At 36.8% G+C, this 20,377-nt stretch overlaps 1 protein-coding gene across 4 annotated transcripts in view; it reads left to right on the top strand.

Annotated features, from left to right (window-relative positions):
* The first annotated feature begins 1,610 nt into the window (after positions 1-1,610).
* Positions 1,611-20,377, top strand: part of LOC133306060 (dol-P-Man:Man(7)GlcNAc(2)-PP-Dol alpha-1,6-mannosyltransferase) — a 40,412-nt gene continuing 21,645 nt past the window's right edge. For all 4 annotated transcript variants that reach the window (XR_009750838.1, XR_009750839.1, XM_061506338.1 and 1 more), the window contains exons 1-12: positions 1,611-1,745; positions 1,872-1,959; positions 2,213-2,299; positions 2,979-3,034; positions 4,793-4,910; positions 7,230-7,288; positions 8,651-8,722; positions 10,052-10,115; positions 10,198-10,301; positions 11,762-11,833; positions 12,821-12,907; positions 13,000-13,067. Coding sequence is in view for 2 of the 4 variants with exons in the window: in XM_061506338.1 (XP_061362322.1) it covers positions 1,617-1,745; positions 1,872-1,959; positions 2,213-2,299; positions 2,979-3,034; positions 4,793-4,910; positions 7,230-7,288; positions 8,651-8,722; positions 10,052-10,115; positions 10,198-10,301; positions 11,762-11,833; positions 12,821-12,907; positions 13,000-13,067 (1,004 nt within the window). In the remaining 2 variants the exon portion in view is untranslated. The remainder of the gene's footprint in view (positions 1,746-1,871; positions 1,960-2,212; positions 2,300-2,978; positions 3,035-4,792; positions 4,911-7,229; positions 7,289-8,650; positions 8,723-10,051; positions 10,116-10,197; positions 10,302-11,761; positions 11,834-12,820; positions 12,908-12,999; positions 13,068-20,377) is intronic.

The following is a 20,377-nucleotide window of genomic DNA, read 5'->3' as shown; positions in this document are numbered from 1 at the left end:
GGTAATGATTAATGATATCATAATTGAAAAGAAAAAGATATTTCACATTTTTAATTAAGCGTAGCTTAATACGATGATATGATAACATTACCGGATATATACGGGGTGTTACAGTACATACTATTACATGTGAACCAATTAGCGTTCATGCTAGAAGATGTTATGAGTATTTCATTATATGAATTGTTACTCTAGATTGTTATTTGTATGTAAAGGATCCAACATGAGGCAGTAGCTTTTCTGGTACTTTATGTAGAAGATATGCTCCTTATTGGAAACAACGTGGAGGTAATATCAAGCATAAATAGTGGGCTAAGTTAGTGTTTTGGTATTAAAGTACTGGGGAAACCAATTATGTTCTTGGTATAAAACTCTTGTAAAATCGAAAGAATAAGTTGTTGGCATCACTTTAGGCTACTTACATTGACAAAAATCTTGCCTAAATTTTTACATAGTAATTCCAATAGGGGAATTATGTCTCTCAGACATAGAATTCATCTTCCTAAAGAGTAACCTCTAAAGACTCTTAAGAAAGAAGAATGCACGAGTAGAATACCTTATGTTTTGGCAATAGGTTGTCTCATGCATACCATGTTGGGCATTAAACTAAACATCTGTCATACAACGGGAGTAGTGAGATGGTACCATTCTAGATCTTGAGGAACACTAGATTATAGTTAAACATGTACTCAAGTATCTTTGGAGAACGAGTGGTTATATGCTGGTATATTCTAGTGGGAATCTTGAAAATGTGAGTTTTCATAGATTCAATTTTCAAGTGGATATTGACTCAAGAAAATCGACCTCGAGTTATAAGTTTTTTCACTAAACTAGGATAGCATTAGAGGTGGATCTTGTAAACCCAGTTACTAAGAGTTTGCCTGAATAACACAAGAGACGTGCTACTTCTTTGGGTCTTAGGAGGATCCCAAACTTGCATTAAGCGAGTGAGAGATATTGTGTTCATTGTACTCTTGGACTAAGACAATGAAACAATGTAATTATTTTCTGAATTTTACAAATGAGGTATAATTCATTAATTAGTGCACATAATTTACAAATACTAAGGTCCAGATAAGTTTCTAATTACATAATTCAAAAAGGGTGTTTCGTATAAGTTTTCGGTTGAAATGCTGGGAAAATGGGATGAAGATTTTTTTTTTTACCATATTTGGTAAAAAAATAATCCCATCCCACTCATGGTATTATTTTTTTCCCATCAATTGGGAAACATATTTTCACATTTTGAGACAAAAATACCCTTATACAATATATCGGCGGATATGTAAAAATGGATAATTTTGTCATTTCGCTTCAGATTCTCATTAATATTTTACAATCAACCAAATATAATATCAGTAAAATTAACTCAACTTTTTCGAATTTTTTTGGACTTACCAAACATCTCTTCATCGGAATTTTTTTTTTTCCTGCATTCCCGAAAATCATTTTTTTCTGATAAAAAAAAATATCTTCCCTGCGAAACGCTCCACAACACAACAGGGCTAGTGAAAGAAAGCCAAGACATCTGAAAAGCCCAATAAGCCCATTTCATCATTTTGTAGTGTCGAGACTTGAGATTCTGCACTCAGTCACTCTGCAACAAACCAAAAACAATGGCTTCCAATGCCAAATCGGGGACGTTTCTCGAACGTTACGGTTACGATTTACTGTTGGGATCAATCGCTACTTTCTATGTACTCATGGTGCCTTACACTAAAGTCGAAGAGAGTTTCAACGTTCAGGTCTCTCTCTCTCTCTCTCTCTCTCTCTCTCTCTCTATATATATATATATATATATATATATTCTTTGGTAGATCTTTTTCTCTTTGAACATGTTAGCTTATTTTTTTTTTCTGTGTTTCGTGAAGGCAATGCACGATATTCTTTATCACCGGCTTCACTTCGACAAGTATGATCATCTGGAATTCCCTGGTGTGGTTCCTCGCACTTTCATTGGTAAGTTTTTGTATTTTTCTAGCATTTTCTCTCATTTTGACCATATTGTAAAGAGTCAACTTATAGGATTTCAGTATATTATTTTATAACTAGCATGTTTTGTGACTCGTTATTCTAGTTTGTTTAGTATTGGAAATTGAATCATGCTTATCTTTAAGCTCAATTGGATTGTTTACATTGAGATTTTGCAAAGTGTATTAGTTCTTTTTTTTATTATTATATTGTATCTTATATAATTTGCATTTTCTTTTAGGTGCTTTGCTTGTGTCCCTCGTTGCAGCTCCGTTTGTGTTAACTGCAAGTTTGCTACATTTGCCAAAGTTTTATGCTCTTCTCATAGGTAGCTTTCTTTCATACTTGACAATCATTGCACTTCGATTTTTGCTTATTTTAATTTTCCTCATTTTGGAGAAAGCTGTTCAACAACCCCCCCCCCCCCCCCCCCCCCCCCCCCCCCCCCCCCTTTCATTTGGTTTAAATTGAAAGAAAGACTGATGCTAATGATCAAAAAGTTTAAAGTCTAAAATGCTATCCTTTAGCGGGGCCGGGAAAATAGGAACTCAAATAACAGTTGTGATATTGTACTTCTTTCACTTAGCCTTTGGTCTATGTTGTCTTTCATTATTCTCTTAGTCTTGTGAGCATTTGTTGCATGGAATGTCTGCGTTAAATGTGCATAATTGAATTGACTAATCAAATCAAGTAAGTTACAATTCGTGACTGAGTTTATAGTCATAGAACATGGCGAAATGCTCGAAATTATCAAAAGTGGTGTCAATTTTCGTTCTTCTGTGCTATATGTCACTTGAGAATGTGGTAGGGACGTTAATACACTGTATACTAGTTAAAGATTTGCTTCATGTGTATTTGATTAATTTGGTTCTGTTGATATATGTTTTTTCAATTTTTTTTGTTTTTGACTTTTCTTATCACCAGCTGTTGCATAACTTCTTTCACTAAAATTTCCTCACATATATTTTATACAAAATAAGCCAATGTGTCTTATTGCTGATATCTAGTTCGGATGGCCCTAGGAAGCATCACACTATATACGTTAAGATTCTTTCGTCATCAGGTATGTACCTTTGGCCCTTTTCTTTTTTTTAACTTCTGTTGATAATTAATACAGAATACTTAAGTAAGTAAATTGATGTAATTTTTTTTTTCATGAACCAGTGTTTATTTATTTGTCTGATATCTTACTTATCCAATTAAAGTTTAAGTTTCATTAGTAGGCGATAGAGTCTTTTGGCATATCATTTTAAAATCTTCACGGACATGATTTCTTTTGCTTAACTTGTCATCATATTTAGAGAAAGGATTAAATAGCTCCATTTTTTTTTCAGTGGCTGGGTTTTGAGAAAGTTATGTCTAAAATGGTGTACATTATGTAATAATTCAAGACAGGTAGCAATTAGTACCTTGGAAGAGAAGAAGACTTTGCTAACACATTATATTTAATTCTTCATAAATACTAACCCCTGGAATCATTGATTGAGTGGTTTGCACCAAGTTCCTCGTACCCTATGCATAGTTTCTCTTTTTTAAATTTGCACCAAGTTTTCTCATACCAAAAAGTTGTTTCAAGCAATTCGATAATGTTCACATTTCTAAGTAGGTTACTTTGAATTAGTTGCTGGGCTGATTTGTGATAGGATTAGGTGATTAGCTTATATGTGGTGTAAGCACCAGGTCTATTTAAGGGGGTTGTAATAGAATCCAAAGGGATTGGGTTGCTTTACTCCATAGATGTTTTCTCTTTTTCTTTGTTGTTTTTTGGTTATGGAGGATCCTTATCCTCAAATTTCCTTGTAATTTTCTGCTCCCCATCTTAATGAATTTCTTCTTTTATAAAAATAAGGATTTAGCTTAATTAGTTCAACTTTTGATAACATGCCCAATAAAATTTTCAGTGACTTACACTGATATTATTCTGCTAACAGGTCAGATGAACATTATGTTTGTATATAATGACCAGCAAGTGCATATCATGGTAATTGTAGTCATGTAGCAGGTTTGAGGAGAGTTTCCATTGGAAGATGGCTGATCTGCAGCTACTACAGGTGGTGGCAGTTAAATAGAGGGGTTGGTAGTAATAGGAGGGTAATAAATGATTGGGTATTACACATCAGAATTTGTCTCTTTGACAGCAGGAAATGTTTTCCACTTCTTGGGGGCTCATGTCCTTTTGAGTTTCCCTGTCGTCAAAAAGGTTTTGTCTTGAGTAGTGACCAAATATTTTTTTCTGTTGACCAATCCCAATGTGCATCGTCTCTTCGTTTTCAAGTGTTTGTGCCTTTGGGAGGATGAAGGAGTTAAGGTCCCTATGGCTATTGCTGATTTGCTATGCTTGCAGAGCTTTGGCTCATTTGGCTAGAGCATCATGTCTGAGTTTTAAATCAGAATTCCTTCCATGCGAAGTTATATGGGATAAAATTGCTTTCTTGACTTCTTGGGTTTTTGCTTGTAAACTATTTAGAAGGGGGAGTTGTTTCTTTGATGACTCTGTAGAGGAATTGGGAAATTCTCATGCTGATGCATATCTTTTTTTTTTTTTTTTTGCTGCACTGTTAGGAGGTTTCCCTTTCTCTTTTTCTGTATTCTTTTCAATTAGTAAATTCTTTTTTACCAAAATTAATAAAAGAATCTATGCTGGCTGCTAATACCTTTCATGAGTATTAACAACATTTATAGATGCTATATATGTTCCCTTTCATGGTTTGAGAATCTGTTTTGTATCTGCTCCAAGCCATTGAAGTTTAAAATAAGTTGTATAAGATTAAGACAAAACAAAGTTTAGTATGTTCCCTGAATCATGTTCTTTGTGATGCAGATAAGGAACAAATTTGGGCATCAAGTAGAAGCCTTCTTTGTGATACTAACTGCCATTCAGTTTCACTTTCTGTTCTATTGTACTCGTCCACTTCCTAACATTCTTGCTTTGGGTATAGGTAACTACTTTGCTTGTCTTGCTTCGAAATTTTCCTGCCAATATTATTGTTATTCTTTAATGACAACATGATACTTGTTAACACCAGGGTAAAAGACCCAGAATGCAAGATTTATATATAGGGGCATTTAGTCCAAAAAGGAAGTAAGTCATTGCATTGGTATCCTACCTGATTCTAGGAAAGGGCATATTATTTCTACAAAGAGAATTTCTTGTTTTAGTCAAAAAAAGAATGATATGATTCAGGCATATAGGCCACATGAGGCATTTTTTTTTTTTGGTACATAGAAGCCGCATAAGGCTTTATTGTTGGACATTTGTGTTGTGCGTTTTCTTAGGTTGGAGACTGAAAATATTTTCATTGTACATTATGCGATGCTTGGCATCTTTGGAATAAGGCTTTTGGATGAGCAGTGGGTCTCCATTACTATTTTGGAATTTTTCCCCCACCCATTTTTGAGGTATTGGTAAGGAAGTGCATTGTGGTCTCGCCTTCTTGGAAGTGCACTTTATTTTTTTGGTTAGTTTAGTTGGCCAGAACAGAAATTAAGAGTTTTCTCGCTATGTTTTTTAACTCTACATCTCATATGGTATATCGGTATTTTCTTGTCTTTCATTTTGGGTTTGAGTTTTTTCTATGGGGATGAGGGTGGGTGGGTAGTTTGTGTTGGATATCATGCTAATGGGCTTTTTCTTCAGGTGAGTTTTGTTTGAGATAAAAGCCATTCTTGGGCCCCTGGCTAACATCATAAACTTCGGGGTTGATTTGGTTTTTGAAATGGTATTAGAGCCTCTATGACTAAGTGGTGTTGCCCCCGTTCTTCCAACATGATTTTAATAACATCATTATGAGGATTGAGTGAGCCTGTGCAAGTAGTCCACATTCCACCTTCAGCCCCAAAAGGGCTTTTGGATGTTGGGTAGGGAGTTTGAGGTAAAAGCCATTATTAAGCCTCTAGCTAACAGCTTAAGCACTAGATATTTTATAGGGACGATTTCTTGTCCTTCAGTTTTGTACTTCCCTTTTAAATAATGAAATTTTTCTGTTTGTTTGTTTGTTTGCGTTTTAGGCAAAAGATATGAGCAGGAGAGCTTTTTTGTAGTGGTGGAGAGTGAAAGTATAGCTGTACAAATTAGTATGAACTGTTAGGCATTACCAAAAAAATCCATAACCTTAATTTATCTATTATTGATTGTCTTGACATGGAGCCATCTGAATAACTATTCACTTATTTTTATTTACAAAATAAAGAGAGAATTAATGAATTGTGTGACTTTATCCACTAAGCATAATTTTCTATTATTGTAGGTTATATAGTTAATAGAGAAAGAGTTGGGAAGTCTTGTAAATTGTTACTTCAAATAGCTATCCAATAACCTTATTTTTATTTATTTTAGGTTAAATTTATTTATAGTGTAGACACTCATGAGCCTTCTCCTCAAGCTTTTAGAGAGTTGGTTACTGTCATGGTATCTGAGAGATTATGTGACCAAATGATCAAGGGTTTGTTCGTTATTGCTTCCATTCTTCTAAATAAAAGTTGAATTTCAGCATGGGGTAGGTGGACTATGCATTGACCATGCTTCAAGTCCAAAAGGTTTTTGCACGAGAGGAAGAAATTTTGATCATGTATTGTTGGTAGGAAAATACGTTAGACAGACAGTGAGAAAATTGGAACAGTGACCATTTTGCCACGCCTGACCAAAAAAATTACCAGACTGCCACGCCAACAGTAAATTTTTCCAGAATGCCACGTGGGATAATTCGCTACATTGTGTAGCGAAATATGCTTGCAAATAATTTGCTACACAGTGTAGCGAATTATGCAACGTCAGAATGCACAGTCAGCAAAAATGACACGTGTCAAGCAGGTAGTAATTCGCTACCCTGTGTAGCATATTATGTTCGCGAATGATTTTTTGACATGTAGCACATTTTCGCAGGAAAAAGATGACGTGTCATAATTCGCTACCACTGATAGCGAATTTGGTCTGCAATATGACCATGTGTCATGAAATTATTGGCAACGAAATTCGCTACCAGTGGTAGCGAATTATGACACGTGGCAGTCTGGTAAAAAATACTGTTCGCGTGGCATTTGGTTAAAAAATTTGACAAAACGTGGCATTTTGGTCATTGTTCGGAGAAAATTTTATAAATTATGAAAGAACAATTCTTGTTGCATTAATTCAGCGAATTTTGTATTTTTTTGATTTATTTTAATTTTCCCTGAAAATTTCATTTACAACTTTATAAGGGATTTCTCCTATGTGCGAGTCAATGTCATGGCGCTGTACTTTCTCTTGATTTATTTTGCAGTGAATTTGGCATATGGATACTGGTTTGAGGGACGCTTTTATGCAGCTCTAAATTCTCTGGTATGTATGTCGTGTGGTTTTATTTCAGTTTCACATTGGGTACAAAATCTTAATTTCTCTTTTGAATATTATAAGCTCTTAACGTAACTTTTGTCATTTCGAGTCATATATGTATTTTTGCAATGCCGGAATTTTGTGATTAAATATTCCGTGCCAGAATTGATTTCTTAAACTAGTCTTTTACAGTAAAATCACTATCTTTAAAGAGAAAAGTTCAACTTATATTATCAAGTTTACTGTTTCTTTTTTTGGTGAGATATTTATTTGGTATTTGACTCTCTGTATTCTATGGATTGACAAAACTTCTTAATTCTAATTTTTATGTGTATGTGAACTAAGTCTGTGCTATAACACATGAATTCCATTGAGCCAATATTGGTTACCTACTAGTGATTATTGTTTAGTAGGGTAATCAGCCTTGTGTTGATTTAGTTCCAACTTCCAAAGTGTGATTTTAAAAGTGATAGAAACACAGGAATAGAACTGTAACTTTATTGCTATTACTATTTTATTGAAGAAAAAAAAAATAGTTTGATGATCTCCCCCCTGACGTGAATGGATGACTGAAAAAGTTTTTATTGAAGAAGTTGAAGCAGATGATGAAAACATTTCTAGCAATAGTAAATTAGTAATAATGCTGAGAAAAAATTTAAATTATGCCCATGACCTGAAATCACATAGGAGTTCAAAAGATTTGTAATTAGATAGCATTAACTCTACTGGTGGTTATTCTGTTTCATCTGTGGAGGAAAATGCAGGTATCTCGTATCTGTGGTATCTGTCGTATCTGCAGGTATCTCGTATCTGTGGTATTTTTCATTCAAAACTAAATTTGAAGGTCAGAGATCATTTATAACTTAATATTGTAAAACAAAAAACCCAAATAAATAAATATAATAATGAGTTTGTCACTACTTCAATTATTTAAATCAAGAGAATGATTATTAAAATCTTATAAACATTTTAAATTTTATAATATAAAAGATTAAAAGTTGTGTTTGGCTTAGATGATTGTTATAATGTATTAAAACCTTGTATTTTTTTAAAATTATGTTAAATACTGCCCCTCAAATATCTTTTGTGGACCCACTGCTCTGTGTATATATTAATATATGTGAACTCTTGTAGTTTAATAGTTGAATTTATATACCCGCTCAAGTTTCAGTAACTTATGAATTCGACAACCTTGCTTTTAGTAGTTCAATATATCATTTTCTTAATTTTTTTTTTTTCCAAATATATAACCATTTTAGTGTTAATACCGAGAATGGTTTCTAGAATTAATGGGCCTTTTCAATTATTAGGATGTTTGATATGCTTCGCTGTTTCTGAAATAATCTGTTGGCTCTTTCTGATTATCAGATTTTTGCTACAACTGTATTCAGATGTGACATGCTGTTACTTCTTTGTCCCCTTGGGCTACAACTTCTTTTGGTATGTTGCATTTTTCTATTACTTGCTTTAAATTTATCCATTTCTCCTTAAAGGCTTGAGCTGCATTATAGAGATCTTGTCAAATTGCCATTGTGCTTAACCTCCATGTTAGATATCTGTCAATTCTTTGGTTTGGAGGATATCTAATGAGTTCATTACATATGTATACAATTCTGAGTAGTCATGAATACAAACAAGAATAGCTACGATGGTAACTAATTTAAATTTGATGTTAAATTATATATTTCGGAACTTGGTTTGCAGTACTCTTTCAAAATATTAGGGAAACTGAATACAAATTTTATAGAAAATAAATTAATAAACTAATTTATCAAAATATATAAAAAAATACGTTTAGAAATTTGAGGGTGTTACATTTATTTTCACAAGTAATTTCAAATTTGGGACTTCCAATCAGCAAGTTGTCTATTTTTGCATTCTGGTGAACTTCCGTTGCTTTGTCAAATTTGAGACTTAGTCAGAAACTTAGGGTTTTGTTATTACTATTAGAGGGAAGAAAAATGGGTTGTCACGTCTCCTGTGGTTGTGGATTTTGTTATTAGAGAGAAGGAAAATGAAAAAACACTTATTTTTAACTTTTTATTAAATGTTTTTTAATTTTTTAAAAATTTATTAATATATTTTTATTTTTTTAAAATTATAAATTTATTACAAAAATGCCACCAGCACGGTCAAATTCGCGTATCGGATTGGTCAACGTGTCAAAAATTTTGACCAAGTGTCGGACACGTATCGGGAGCATGTCGGAGCGTGTTGCGTGTTCGACATTGACACTTCAGTTTTTTTTGAAGTATCGGTGCTACATAGATTATTACTATCTCAGAGATTATAGGATGATTAGGGAAGGTGTTGATATGTTTCCTATTTACTCTATATATAACCATCACTCTCCATTAAACCCCGACTAGCAAGGGTGTGGTGAGGGCAACTCTTGTACGCAGTCTTACCCTTATATATTTGCTGAGAGGCTATTTTTCGGATTCGAACCCGTGACCTTTCAGTCACAAAGGAATAGCTTTACCACTGTTCCAGGCTCGGCCTATAACTCTATGTATAACATTTATTTAAAATTTAAATATAGAACTTCATTGCTTTAACTAGGTTTAATGTGGTAATTAATCGTTGGAGAATAGTGTTTATTGGATTTGGCATTTGAAGTTAATTGTTCTGTTTGATGAATTTTTCCTGGCCTTGCACTTTTGGTTGAATTCTTGTAAAAATAAAATTGAAAATTTGCTCTGACAATTCCATTATTAAGTTAACTTGATCAAGCTTTATGCCTAATACGATTCATCTCTTGAAGGGAAGACAAAAAAAGTTTCCCTTTGGGGAGCTCTGAAACGCTGCACTGCAATGGCCTTCTTCTGTGTAGGTCAGTGACATGTTTTTTTTTTTTAATTTGATCAGTAATTTAAATAAAGGTTGATTCTGACATCAAGGTCTCTTACATACAGGTCTAACCATATTGGCTGATTCAATTATGTGGAAAAGGTTATTATGGCCTGAATTTGAAGTCTTTTGGTTTAACTCTGTACTAAACAAGAGTTCTGAATGGGGAGTATCCTTTAAAGAGGTTTTATGGAACAACTGCATAGTTGTAGAAAATGAAAATATATGTTATACATATTTCATGAGCAGAGTATATTCAATTTTCTTCTGGTTCTCTCATTTGCTACTTTTCTATGATTGTGAATGTTGAAGCTAAGGCTTAGTTTAAAGGATAATCAAGAGTCTGATGAGGGAATCTTTTATCCCCTTTCTTGTTCGTTTAGAGGTTGACATTCTAAGCCATATCCTTTCCAATGCTTGTGGATAGGGATATCGTTAAGGGTATTGGAGTTGGTTTGGAGGAGGTTATGGTCTTCCACCTTTAGTTTGATGATGATGATACTTGTGTTAATGCTGTTTCTATTAAAAATTTTTTGTTATCTTTAATTTGTAGGTTAATTTGACTAAAAGTGGTTTGGTTGGTTTAAATGTGGACAGCTATGTCCGTTCTTCCTTTGCTTCTCTGGATGCTGTAAATCTTTGCAGTGCCCCTTCACTTGGGATTTCCTTTAGGTGGCAATCCTTGGGCTACTTTTTTCAGAAATCCTGTGATTACTAAGATCTCTGTTATTAAGTGGATCGTATTTAATTATGTACTGGCTGAACTTGAAAGCCAGCAGGGGAACACAACACAAGAAGGGTTTTTCAAAGAGATTTGGGGTGTATTTCCGCAATAGTGAGGATTTCAGTTTATAGGGCTTTGGGTTTGGATCAATGTTATTAAATCCGGCCCGGTCATTGACCCGGTCGAGGTACTGGGTCATTGGGTCACTGGTTCAACTGCATGACCCGGTGATTATATTTAAATCTATAATTTATATTAAAAAAATTATAAACATACTCAAATAGTTAAAAATAATAATATAAATTCTAAATATTTTAATATAAAAATAATAAATTATACATTATTGTCCAATAAAGGATCAAACAAACATATAATGTTTGTGATATTAGTGTTTCAGGTTCAGTAAACGACATCTCTAACTATAAATCAAACCAAAATTTCTTACATAGTGCATAACTGAGATAATATTAGTATTGTAGATACACAACTTATGTAGTCAATAAGTAACATATCACAAAAATATGTTAATTATGATTTTTTTTTTTTAAAAACCTGGGTCGGGTCATCGGTTTATCGGCCGGGTCACCGGTTTTCACCAAAACCGGCCGGGTCGCACCGGGTCAGACCGGGTCTGGTACTTGGCCGGTCCAATGTGATAACCGGACCGGTCAGATGCCCGGTTCACCGAATTCCGGGTCGACTCGGCCGGTCCGGTCCGGTTTTCACAACATTGGTTTGGATGTTGAATGGCTACTCCTTGTAATCTTCATTGATCGTAGTGAATTTTCTCTGTTTTTCATGTGGATGAGGCATAATGAACGTACATACTGTTTGTCACTTTTGATAGTATTGTTCCATTTCTATTTGATATTTTTTTTTATGTTCCTTCACAATATTTTTGTTAGACGCATGCTTTCCACTGGTACTTCACCTCAGCACTCCCTCGTTCACTGCTTGCTGCGTATCCTCTTTCACTGGTAACTTCTTGGATTACAAAATATCCTCCTTAATGATCATCTTGTTGCTTCTTATGTAGATTTCTAACTTGATGTGGTGGCTTATTGCACTTCGACTGAATAGATAAATATTTTGTCATTTCAATATGGTATATTTTGGGTATTTTTCTTAAAACCAAACTTTCTATTATCTCTAAAGGTAAAACCCAAAATTTCCTTTGTCTAGTCTGAGCTGCTACTTAAGGGTTTATATTTGATGATTTATGTTTGAACTATGAAATTATTGTAGAATAATTATTGCCCATTTGCTTTGAATACTTCATTTCAGTTTATTCCCTATATGTTCTCACCCATTTCAAGCATCTAGCATGTATGCACTAAGTCATGTATGTTCTTGAAGATCTTGTTTAAAAGATAGTGGGATATTTGGACTGTGGATAGTCATAGTAAAATGCGTTGAGGATTGAGCTTGTTGTGTGATTAATATAGCAGTTGTCCTGGAAGATAGAGATGTTTCAACGATGAAAAGAAATAAATAATTGATTAATTGTGGATTGGGAGAAATATATACACAAGACAATTAAAAATGTAGTGAGTTATTCCATTTACATTATTGGTTTTGCATTTCATTCATGTTATTGGCATCCCATGTGTAAAGCAACGCTGTTTTAGATAATTGTGGTACATGGCTGTGAAGGCTATATTTAAAATCATGTCATTTTGAGGCTTGTGTCTTTTCCTTAGACTCTTTTTAAATTTCTTAAGCTCGTATATATGATTCCCTTTGAGGCTCTCAATTTCTTGCATTTCAATCATTTTTTTTTTGTCTTGCTTTTCCAGATTTTTGAAATATCAATCACCGTGTTTTCTACACTATAAAAATGTTACTTGTATTTATGTATCACGATGACAATTCACAGGGAAGAAAGCTTATGTATAAGTTGTGTCGTTTGGTGGAGATTCGGCAAATAATTTCTTAAATAACTTGACAAGCTGTCTTCTTTGCAGTTTGGTCTCTTTGTAGACCAAAGGGTTCGGTCTTTCACTTTCCCAGTTCTTGCCTTCATTTTGCTTTATTCTAAGCTTCCCCACAAGGTACCATAATTAGAATCTGAAATCCATGATTTCGTTTGTACCATTCTTTAAACTGAAACTCGTATGTAACTTTATTTTGATGGACACTGCAGGAGCTTCGTTTTATCTTAAGCTCAGTTCCAATATTTAACTTGTCTGCTTCAATTGCATGTAACAGAATGTAAGTTCTCTTTACTTATTTAAGTTTCGGATATAATATTTACTGTTCCTATTCATACAGAGTATTTTCTTCAGCTATATGTCTATTTTACCTCAGCTTTTTCTTGTCTTGCATATGGTTTTTAGTTGTAATATTTGTGCTCAGATATGAATTTGACACGACAATTTGTGAATTTATGAATTTTATATGGTTTAATAAAAATTAAATGGGTTCTCTCTGCATTTTCTGAAGTTATTACATCATGTATATAAAATTTGACTGAAAGTGGATATTTTTGAAAAGAAAATCATTTGGGAATTTGAAATATAAATAAATATGCATTGCATTCCTTGTTGGTGTGGCATTAGTCTGCTTTTCTTTCTCATTTATTATTGGATTATGGATAAAGAACAATATTCTGAATATAAAAATGCTATTCAATCTATGTCTTGGCTTCAGGAGTGATGATGCTGTGCCAGGCAGCTCATTAGGCCAAGGCATTAAGTCTGGCTCACTATACTTGATAATAAGGACTTGTGTGGAAGTTACTTCTGCTTCTTTAATTCAGACAAACTTAATTTTTCATTATGTTCATGTGAGGTTATTGTGTGGTCTTTTCAGAAGTTTGCATTTTCCTTGTTTGAGTTAGTTCTGTAAACACTGGATTTAGCCTATCTCACAAGTTGTTCCCTTATAGCACCAAAAATTGCAAAGAACTTGCAGTAGCTAAAATCCTTAGGTGCAAGTTATTTCAATATACTAAGCATCTTCCGCAGCCTTTTATATATTGATTCTTCTGGTTTGGACTAAGTGTACTGCTTTAATAATACAATATGGCTGTACTATTCATTTTGGTAGTCACTGTTGGGCCACTGATGAACGTATATCAACGTAAGAAAAAGAAGAATAAACTGGTTATGGGTCAGATGTGAGGCCTATAGAATTTGTTATAAGGGATGACACGTAGAAGGCTTTGAATGGAGAGGATTTGGTGGGTGAAAATATTGGAGGGGAATTTGTTATAGAGGAGGGAAGGGAGAGAGAGGAGGGCAGTTAGGACGTATGCAACATGGTATGGTTGGGGTAGCTTGATGGGGAGTGGGGTTGTTCTTCGTCATTGAGTCTGTTCTATGTTGGAGGTGCTGGTAGAGTAGCTGCGTATTTTGTCAATCATCTTTCATTAATGTGTCTCGTTGAGTCCATTTTCATTAAAGTGTCTCGTTGAGTCTATTTCCATTAAAAGTGTGTCTCTGAGTCTGTTGCTTACTGTTTCATTGTCTTGTGAGAAGAATTGGAGTTTGGAAGAAGGGGTTTTCCCATTATATACAATATATTTGCTGTGTTTCTTATTACCAGTACCATCAATTGGTATTCAGAGCATTTGATCCAGTGGGAGATCTGAATGGTTCGATCCCGAATGGAGACTAGAGTCGACGAGTTTGAACAGAGGCTAGTAGCGATGGAGCAACGCAATGAAGGCGTTCTTGGGAGAATAGGAGGGTTGGAGATTTCGATGAATTGGGTGAACGATTTGCTCACTCAAGTTCTGGAAAGGATGAACCGACAAGTTGATGGGAGTCTCAATGGAAATGGTGAAGGTGAGGCAGGGGAAAACGATACGAACGAAGGAGAGGGAAACCATGGTCCTGGCAGAGAAAACGAACGGAGACGAAGAGTGGAGGTCCCGTACTTTTCAGGTGATGACCCATACGGTTGGCTTTATCGTGCGGAGAGATACTTTTGCATTAACCGGATTACAGCCGGAGAGCAAGTAGAGACAGCGTCGGTGTGTTTGGAAGGAAGGGCGCTCAATTGGTTCCAGTGGTGGGAGCAGAGGAATCCGACTATCACTTGGGGAGCATTCCGAGCTGCAATCTTGGAACGGTTTCATCCGTCTTCTTCAGGCAACCCTTACGAAGCTCTGATGTGCCTTCGTCAACAGGGGACTATCTCTGAGTACAGAGAAAAATTCGAACTATTATCCGCTCCGCTTAGGCAAGCTGACGAGGACGTGTTGCAAGCGGTGTTCCTTAACGGTTTGCACGAAGAGATTCGAGCTGAAATTAAGCTCCATGACTTGAGTGATCTGGGCAGAATGATGGTAATGTCACAGAGGGTGGAGGACAGGGAAAGGGTCCGGAGCCAAATGGGTACCCAAAATGGAAGGGGAGGAAGTGGGCCTACTAATGGTAATGGGCCACATTATGCGCGTACGACGCTTCCTAGTCGATTTGGACCTGGGGGCACTTCAGATAGCCGGACCCATTATAGTGTGGATGAAACAAATAATGGGCCAACGGTGCTGGGCCCAAATAGCATAACCCAAAGTGTTGGCCAACAAAAGGAGATGGGGTCTTCTGGTAACCCCAGAAACGACGCATCCTTTAGTGTCGGTAACGTGAGGAGTCCTAGCGGTGGTGGTGGAAATCGAGGCAACAAATTCCGTCGTCTGTCACCGGAAGAATGGTACGAAAAGCGTAGCCGGAATTTATGCTTCCGATGTGATGGCCCCTTTTCACCAGATCACGTATGCCCGCAAGCGCAACTGCATGTGATGTTGGCTGGTAAGGAAGATGTCGAGGAAGGTGACCTGGATTGGTCCAACACCAATGAAGCTGAAGCAGTAGAGAATCTTCAACTGAGCGTACATAGCATCGCGGGTTTTACTTCTAATCGCTCACTCATGCTGTGGGGTGAGATTAAAGGGAGACGAGTCACAATCTTGATCGACACTGGTGCTTCGCATAATTTTATGGCTGCTCGCTTAGCAGCGGAACTCGATCTACCGGTGAATGCTGAGGAAAGTCCATCCATTACTATATGGGATGGCAATCAGGTTCGATGCCATGGGACGTGCAAGAGAGTGCAACTGAACCTTCCAGGTATGTCTGTTTCTCAAGATTTTTTCTTGTTCAAACTGAAAGGGGTGGATGTTATTTTGGGCTTCGTCTGGATGGAGGGATTGGGTGAAGTCAGGGCAAATTTCAGAGACTTAATCTTGCGGGTGCCTCAAGGAGAGAAAACGGTTGAAATACGTGGAGATCCTAAATTGTTCGAGAGGGCTCATCTCCTGTAAAAAATTGAGCAAAACTCTCAAAAAAGGAGTGGAAAATTACTATGCGGAGTTGGGGTACGTAGGATTGAATGAAGGGTCCCCTCTTATTCCTGGAGGCATGGCCACGAAGGTCATTGAAAAATTTCTAGAAGTGTTCAAGGATCCTTCACGGGTACCCCCACAAAGAACTGGTGACCAACGTATTACAATGAAGGAAGGGGCCAATATTCTGAATTTATGGTCATATTGCTACCCTTATTATTAGAAGGAAGAGCTGGAGAAGTTTGTGAGGGAGATGTTGTCTGTAGGGTGGATCAGGCCCAGTACTAGCCCATTCTCTAGTCCTATGATTTTAGTCAGGAAGAAGGACGGAAGTTGGAGATTTTGTGTGGACTATAGAGCGCTCAATCATGTGACTATCCCTGACAAATTTCCACTACCAGTGATAAATGAATTGTTGGATGAACTAGAGGGAGCTTCTATTTTTTCTAAGCTAGATTTAAAATCTGGCTATAATCAAATCAGAATGAGGGAGGAAGATATTGAGAAAATAGACTTCAGGACTCATGAGGGTCATTACGAATATTTGGTGATGCCCTTTGGCTTATGTAATGCCCCTTCCACATTCCAATCACTGATGAATGAATTGTTTAAACCCTTTCTACGCAAATTTGTGTTGGTTTTTTTTGACGACATTCTGATCTATAGTAGTGATGAAGACTCTCGTTGGACACATTTGTGTCAGGTGCTGGAGGTGTTAAAAGAAATTTTTTTTGTGGCTAATAAAAAAATGCAGTTTTGCAAAGGCAAAATTGGAATATTTGGGGCATATCATTTCTGGACTGGGAGAGAAAACTGATTCTGCCGAGGTTGAAGCAATGCAAAAGTGGCCAGTCCCAACCACTTTGAAGGGGTTGAGGGGATTTTTGGGCCTCACGGGTTACTACGGACGATTCGTGAAGAATTATGGTCACATAGCTAGTCCTCTAACTAGGTTGTTGAAGAAGGACAGTTTTGTGTGGGATGAAGTAGCTCAGAAGTCCTTTGAGCAATTGAAGGAGACCATGATGCAGTTACCGGAGTTGGCACTACCAAATTTTGATGAGATATTTGTTGTGGAGACAGATGCCTCCGGGGTGGGAATGGGAGCAGTGTTAATGCAAAGAGAGCATCCAATTGCGTTTCTCAGTCAAGCTTTTTCAAAAAAAGATAAGTCCTTATCTGTTTATGAGAAAGAGCTTAAAGCAATTGTGTTTTCAGTGCAAAAATGGCGTCATTACTTGTTGGGCTGCCATTTTATTGTGAGGAGATCAGAAGAGCCTCAAATACTTGACAGAACAGAGGTTGATGGTGGAGGGACAACAAAAATGGGTAGCTAAGCTCATGGGGTTTGATTTTGAAATTCAATACAAACCTGGGTTGGAGAATAAGGTTGCTGATGCATTGTCTTGGGTCATGGACCGTAAAATGTTGTCAGTGACCACCAGTGCAGATCTGCAAACACTAGCAGAGGAGGCTCTCAATGATCCGGGTATTAAAAAGTTGATGACAGAATTTTTAAAGGATTCGTCTTCACATCCTGGATATTTTGTGGCTAAGGGTTGCTTGTGATATAAAGATAGGATTGTCATTCCTCATCATCTCCATTGTTGCCCACTATTTTGGAAGAATTTCACTCTTCACCTTGGGGTGGTCATTCAGGGGAAATGAGAACTTATAAGAGGGTGTCAGCTTTGTTTTATTGGAAAGGAATGCGCAAAGATGTGGAGAATTTTGTGAAGGCTTGTAGTGTGTGTCAGCAGAATAAGTATCAAAATTTACTTCCTGCAGGGCTGCTGACTCCATTACCAATCCCAGATCAGGTATGGGAAGATTTGTCTATGGATTTTATTGCTGGACTGCCAAAATCAAAGAGGTTTGACACCATTTTGGTTGTGGTGGATCATTTAACCAAATACGCACACTTTATTACTCTCACACACCCGTTCACTGCAGAGGAAGTGGCGGGTCTGTTTGTTAAAGAGATAGTGAGGCTGCATGGGTTTCCTAAGTCAATAGTATCAAATAGGGACCGGCTGTTTATTAGCAAATTTTGGGGAGCATTGTTTAAGGCAACAGGAACGAGGTTGAGGTTTAGTTCAGCTTATCATCCACAAACGGATGGGCAAACGGAGGTGGTAAATCGCACCTTGGAGACATACCTGAGGTGTTTTGCGAGCAGCCATCCAAGAAGCAGGGTTAAATGGGTTCCTTGGGCCGAATATTGGTTTAATAGCTCATTTAACAGTTCCTCACAGATGACCCCGTTCAAAGCATTATATGGTAGGGATCCTCCTACTATTATTCAATTTGATAAGCAAAGGATGTCAGTGGCTGCTGTAGATCAGTGGATGCATGCAAGAGATGCTATTTTAAACGATTTGAAGCAGAATTTATACAAGGCCCAAGAGAGAATGAAGGTGCAGGCCAATAAGGGACGAAGGGAAGTAACCTGTGAAGTTGGCGAAATGGTGTATTTGAAAATACAGCCCTACAAACTTCGGTCACTAGCCAAGCACATAAATCAAAAACTGTTAGAAATAATATTAGTTTTATTATTATTAGTTTATTATTCTAGAAGGTTATTTGGGCTTAGCCCATTAGGTCATTTAACCTCTTTAAATAAAGGACTCTTGTACAGTTTTATACAATTGAATACAATACATTCATACATTATAATTTGGTATCAGAGCTCTTTGTTCTGGGGATTTTTCGCTTCCGCTAAAACCCTAAGCCCACTGCTTAGGCGTTCTCTCCTTTCTCTAACGCCGTGCATCCCTCCGGCTTGGTTCTATACTGTTCACGCGGGTTTTCAAAAAGGAAAAAAAAAACACTGTTCACCGCGTCTGTACAGATTTACTGTTCATAGCGGCCTTACATAGTTACTGTTCACCGTCCGTACGGTTTCATTGTTCATCGCGTCCGTACAGTTTTACTGTTCACGCGTCCGTACAGGTACTGTTCACGAAAAAAAAAAAAAAAAACTTTCCACCATTCCGAGACAGCACAGCTTGCCTTCCTCTCCTATTTTCAGATCTGGTCATCTCCTTTATTTTATTTTGTGATGGAGGGCTCTTGTAATGCTTCCAAAAACACGATTGTCAGCACCTCCAGGACTACCCCATCTCCATTCTTTTCTCGAGTCAGCGATTCCAATTGGAACAGTGGACGCGGTCGCAGACATGGCCGCCGACAGAGGCCTCGTTGCAATTATTGCCAGAATCTTGGGCATTTTGAAGAACGCTGTTATAGGAAGTACCCTCATTTGAAGCCACTGACTGCCAACTTTGTTCAAACTGATGCTACACCACCTTCTACTGGATTAGTAACTCTTTCAAGTGCCGACTATGAGGCACTTCTCAAGAAGGTTTCTTCTCAGCATCCTACTCAAGACACTGGTAATCATGTTGCTTGTTTTTATCAATCATCTCTTGGTCCGTGGATAATAGACTCAGGTGCTACTCATCATCTTTGTGGTAATAAAGATCTCTTCACTTCACTTTCTTATTCTAATAACCTACCCTCTGTCACTCTTGCTGATGGCACTAAGGCTCTTGCTCGTGGAATTGGGGAAGCCAATCCAACTCCCTTTTTAACTTTGCGTTATGTTTATTATATACCTGGCATTCCTTTTAATTTAATCTCTGTTAGCCAGTTGATTCATTCTCTTTCATGTACTGTCACCTTCTCTAAACAATCCTTTTCTATGCTGGATTCGGGTACGGGGAAGACGATTGGAGCGGGCATTGAGTCACGAGGTCTCTACTATCTGATTGCACCACCTTCTCCAGTAGCATGTTCTCTCACAGAGTCTCCTGAGCTAATTCACAGCCGTCTGGGTCATCCAAGCCTCTCCAAGCTTCGGCATATGGTTCCCTTTTTATCCAGTCTTAAGTCTTTAAACTGTCATTCTTGTCAGCAAGGAAAACACACTCGCTCCTCCTTTGCTAATAAAGTCAATAAAAGAGCTGATGCTCCTTTTCTATTGTTCATTCTGATATTTGGGGTCCGAGTCGAACAATGTCTATTTTGGGTTTTCAGTATTTTGTCACCTTTATTAATGATTTCTCTCGTTGCACTTGGGTTTATTTAATGAAAAATCGTTCTGAATTATTTTCAATTTATTAAAAATTTTGTGCCGAGATAAATACTCAATTTGGTGCTTCTATTCAAATTTTGCGCAGTAATAATGCAAAAGAATATGTGTCTCTTGAGTTTTCTAATTTTTTGGAGAAAC

Source organism: Gastrolobium bilobum, unplaced genomic scaffold, assembly GCF_033153095.1.
Source record: "Gastrolobium bilobum isolate Gb01-03AN ecotype WA unplaced genomic scaffold, APGP_CSIRO_Gbil_v1 utg6539, whole genome shotgun sequence".
NCBI lineage: Eukaryota > Viridiplantae > Streptophyta > Magnoliopsida > Fabales > Fabaceae > Gastrolobium > Gastrolobium bilobum.
The sequence above is the reverse complement of the archived record's forward strand: the minus strand, read 5'-3'. Positions and strand labels throughout refer to the sequence as shown.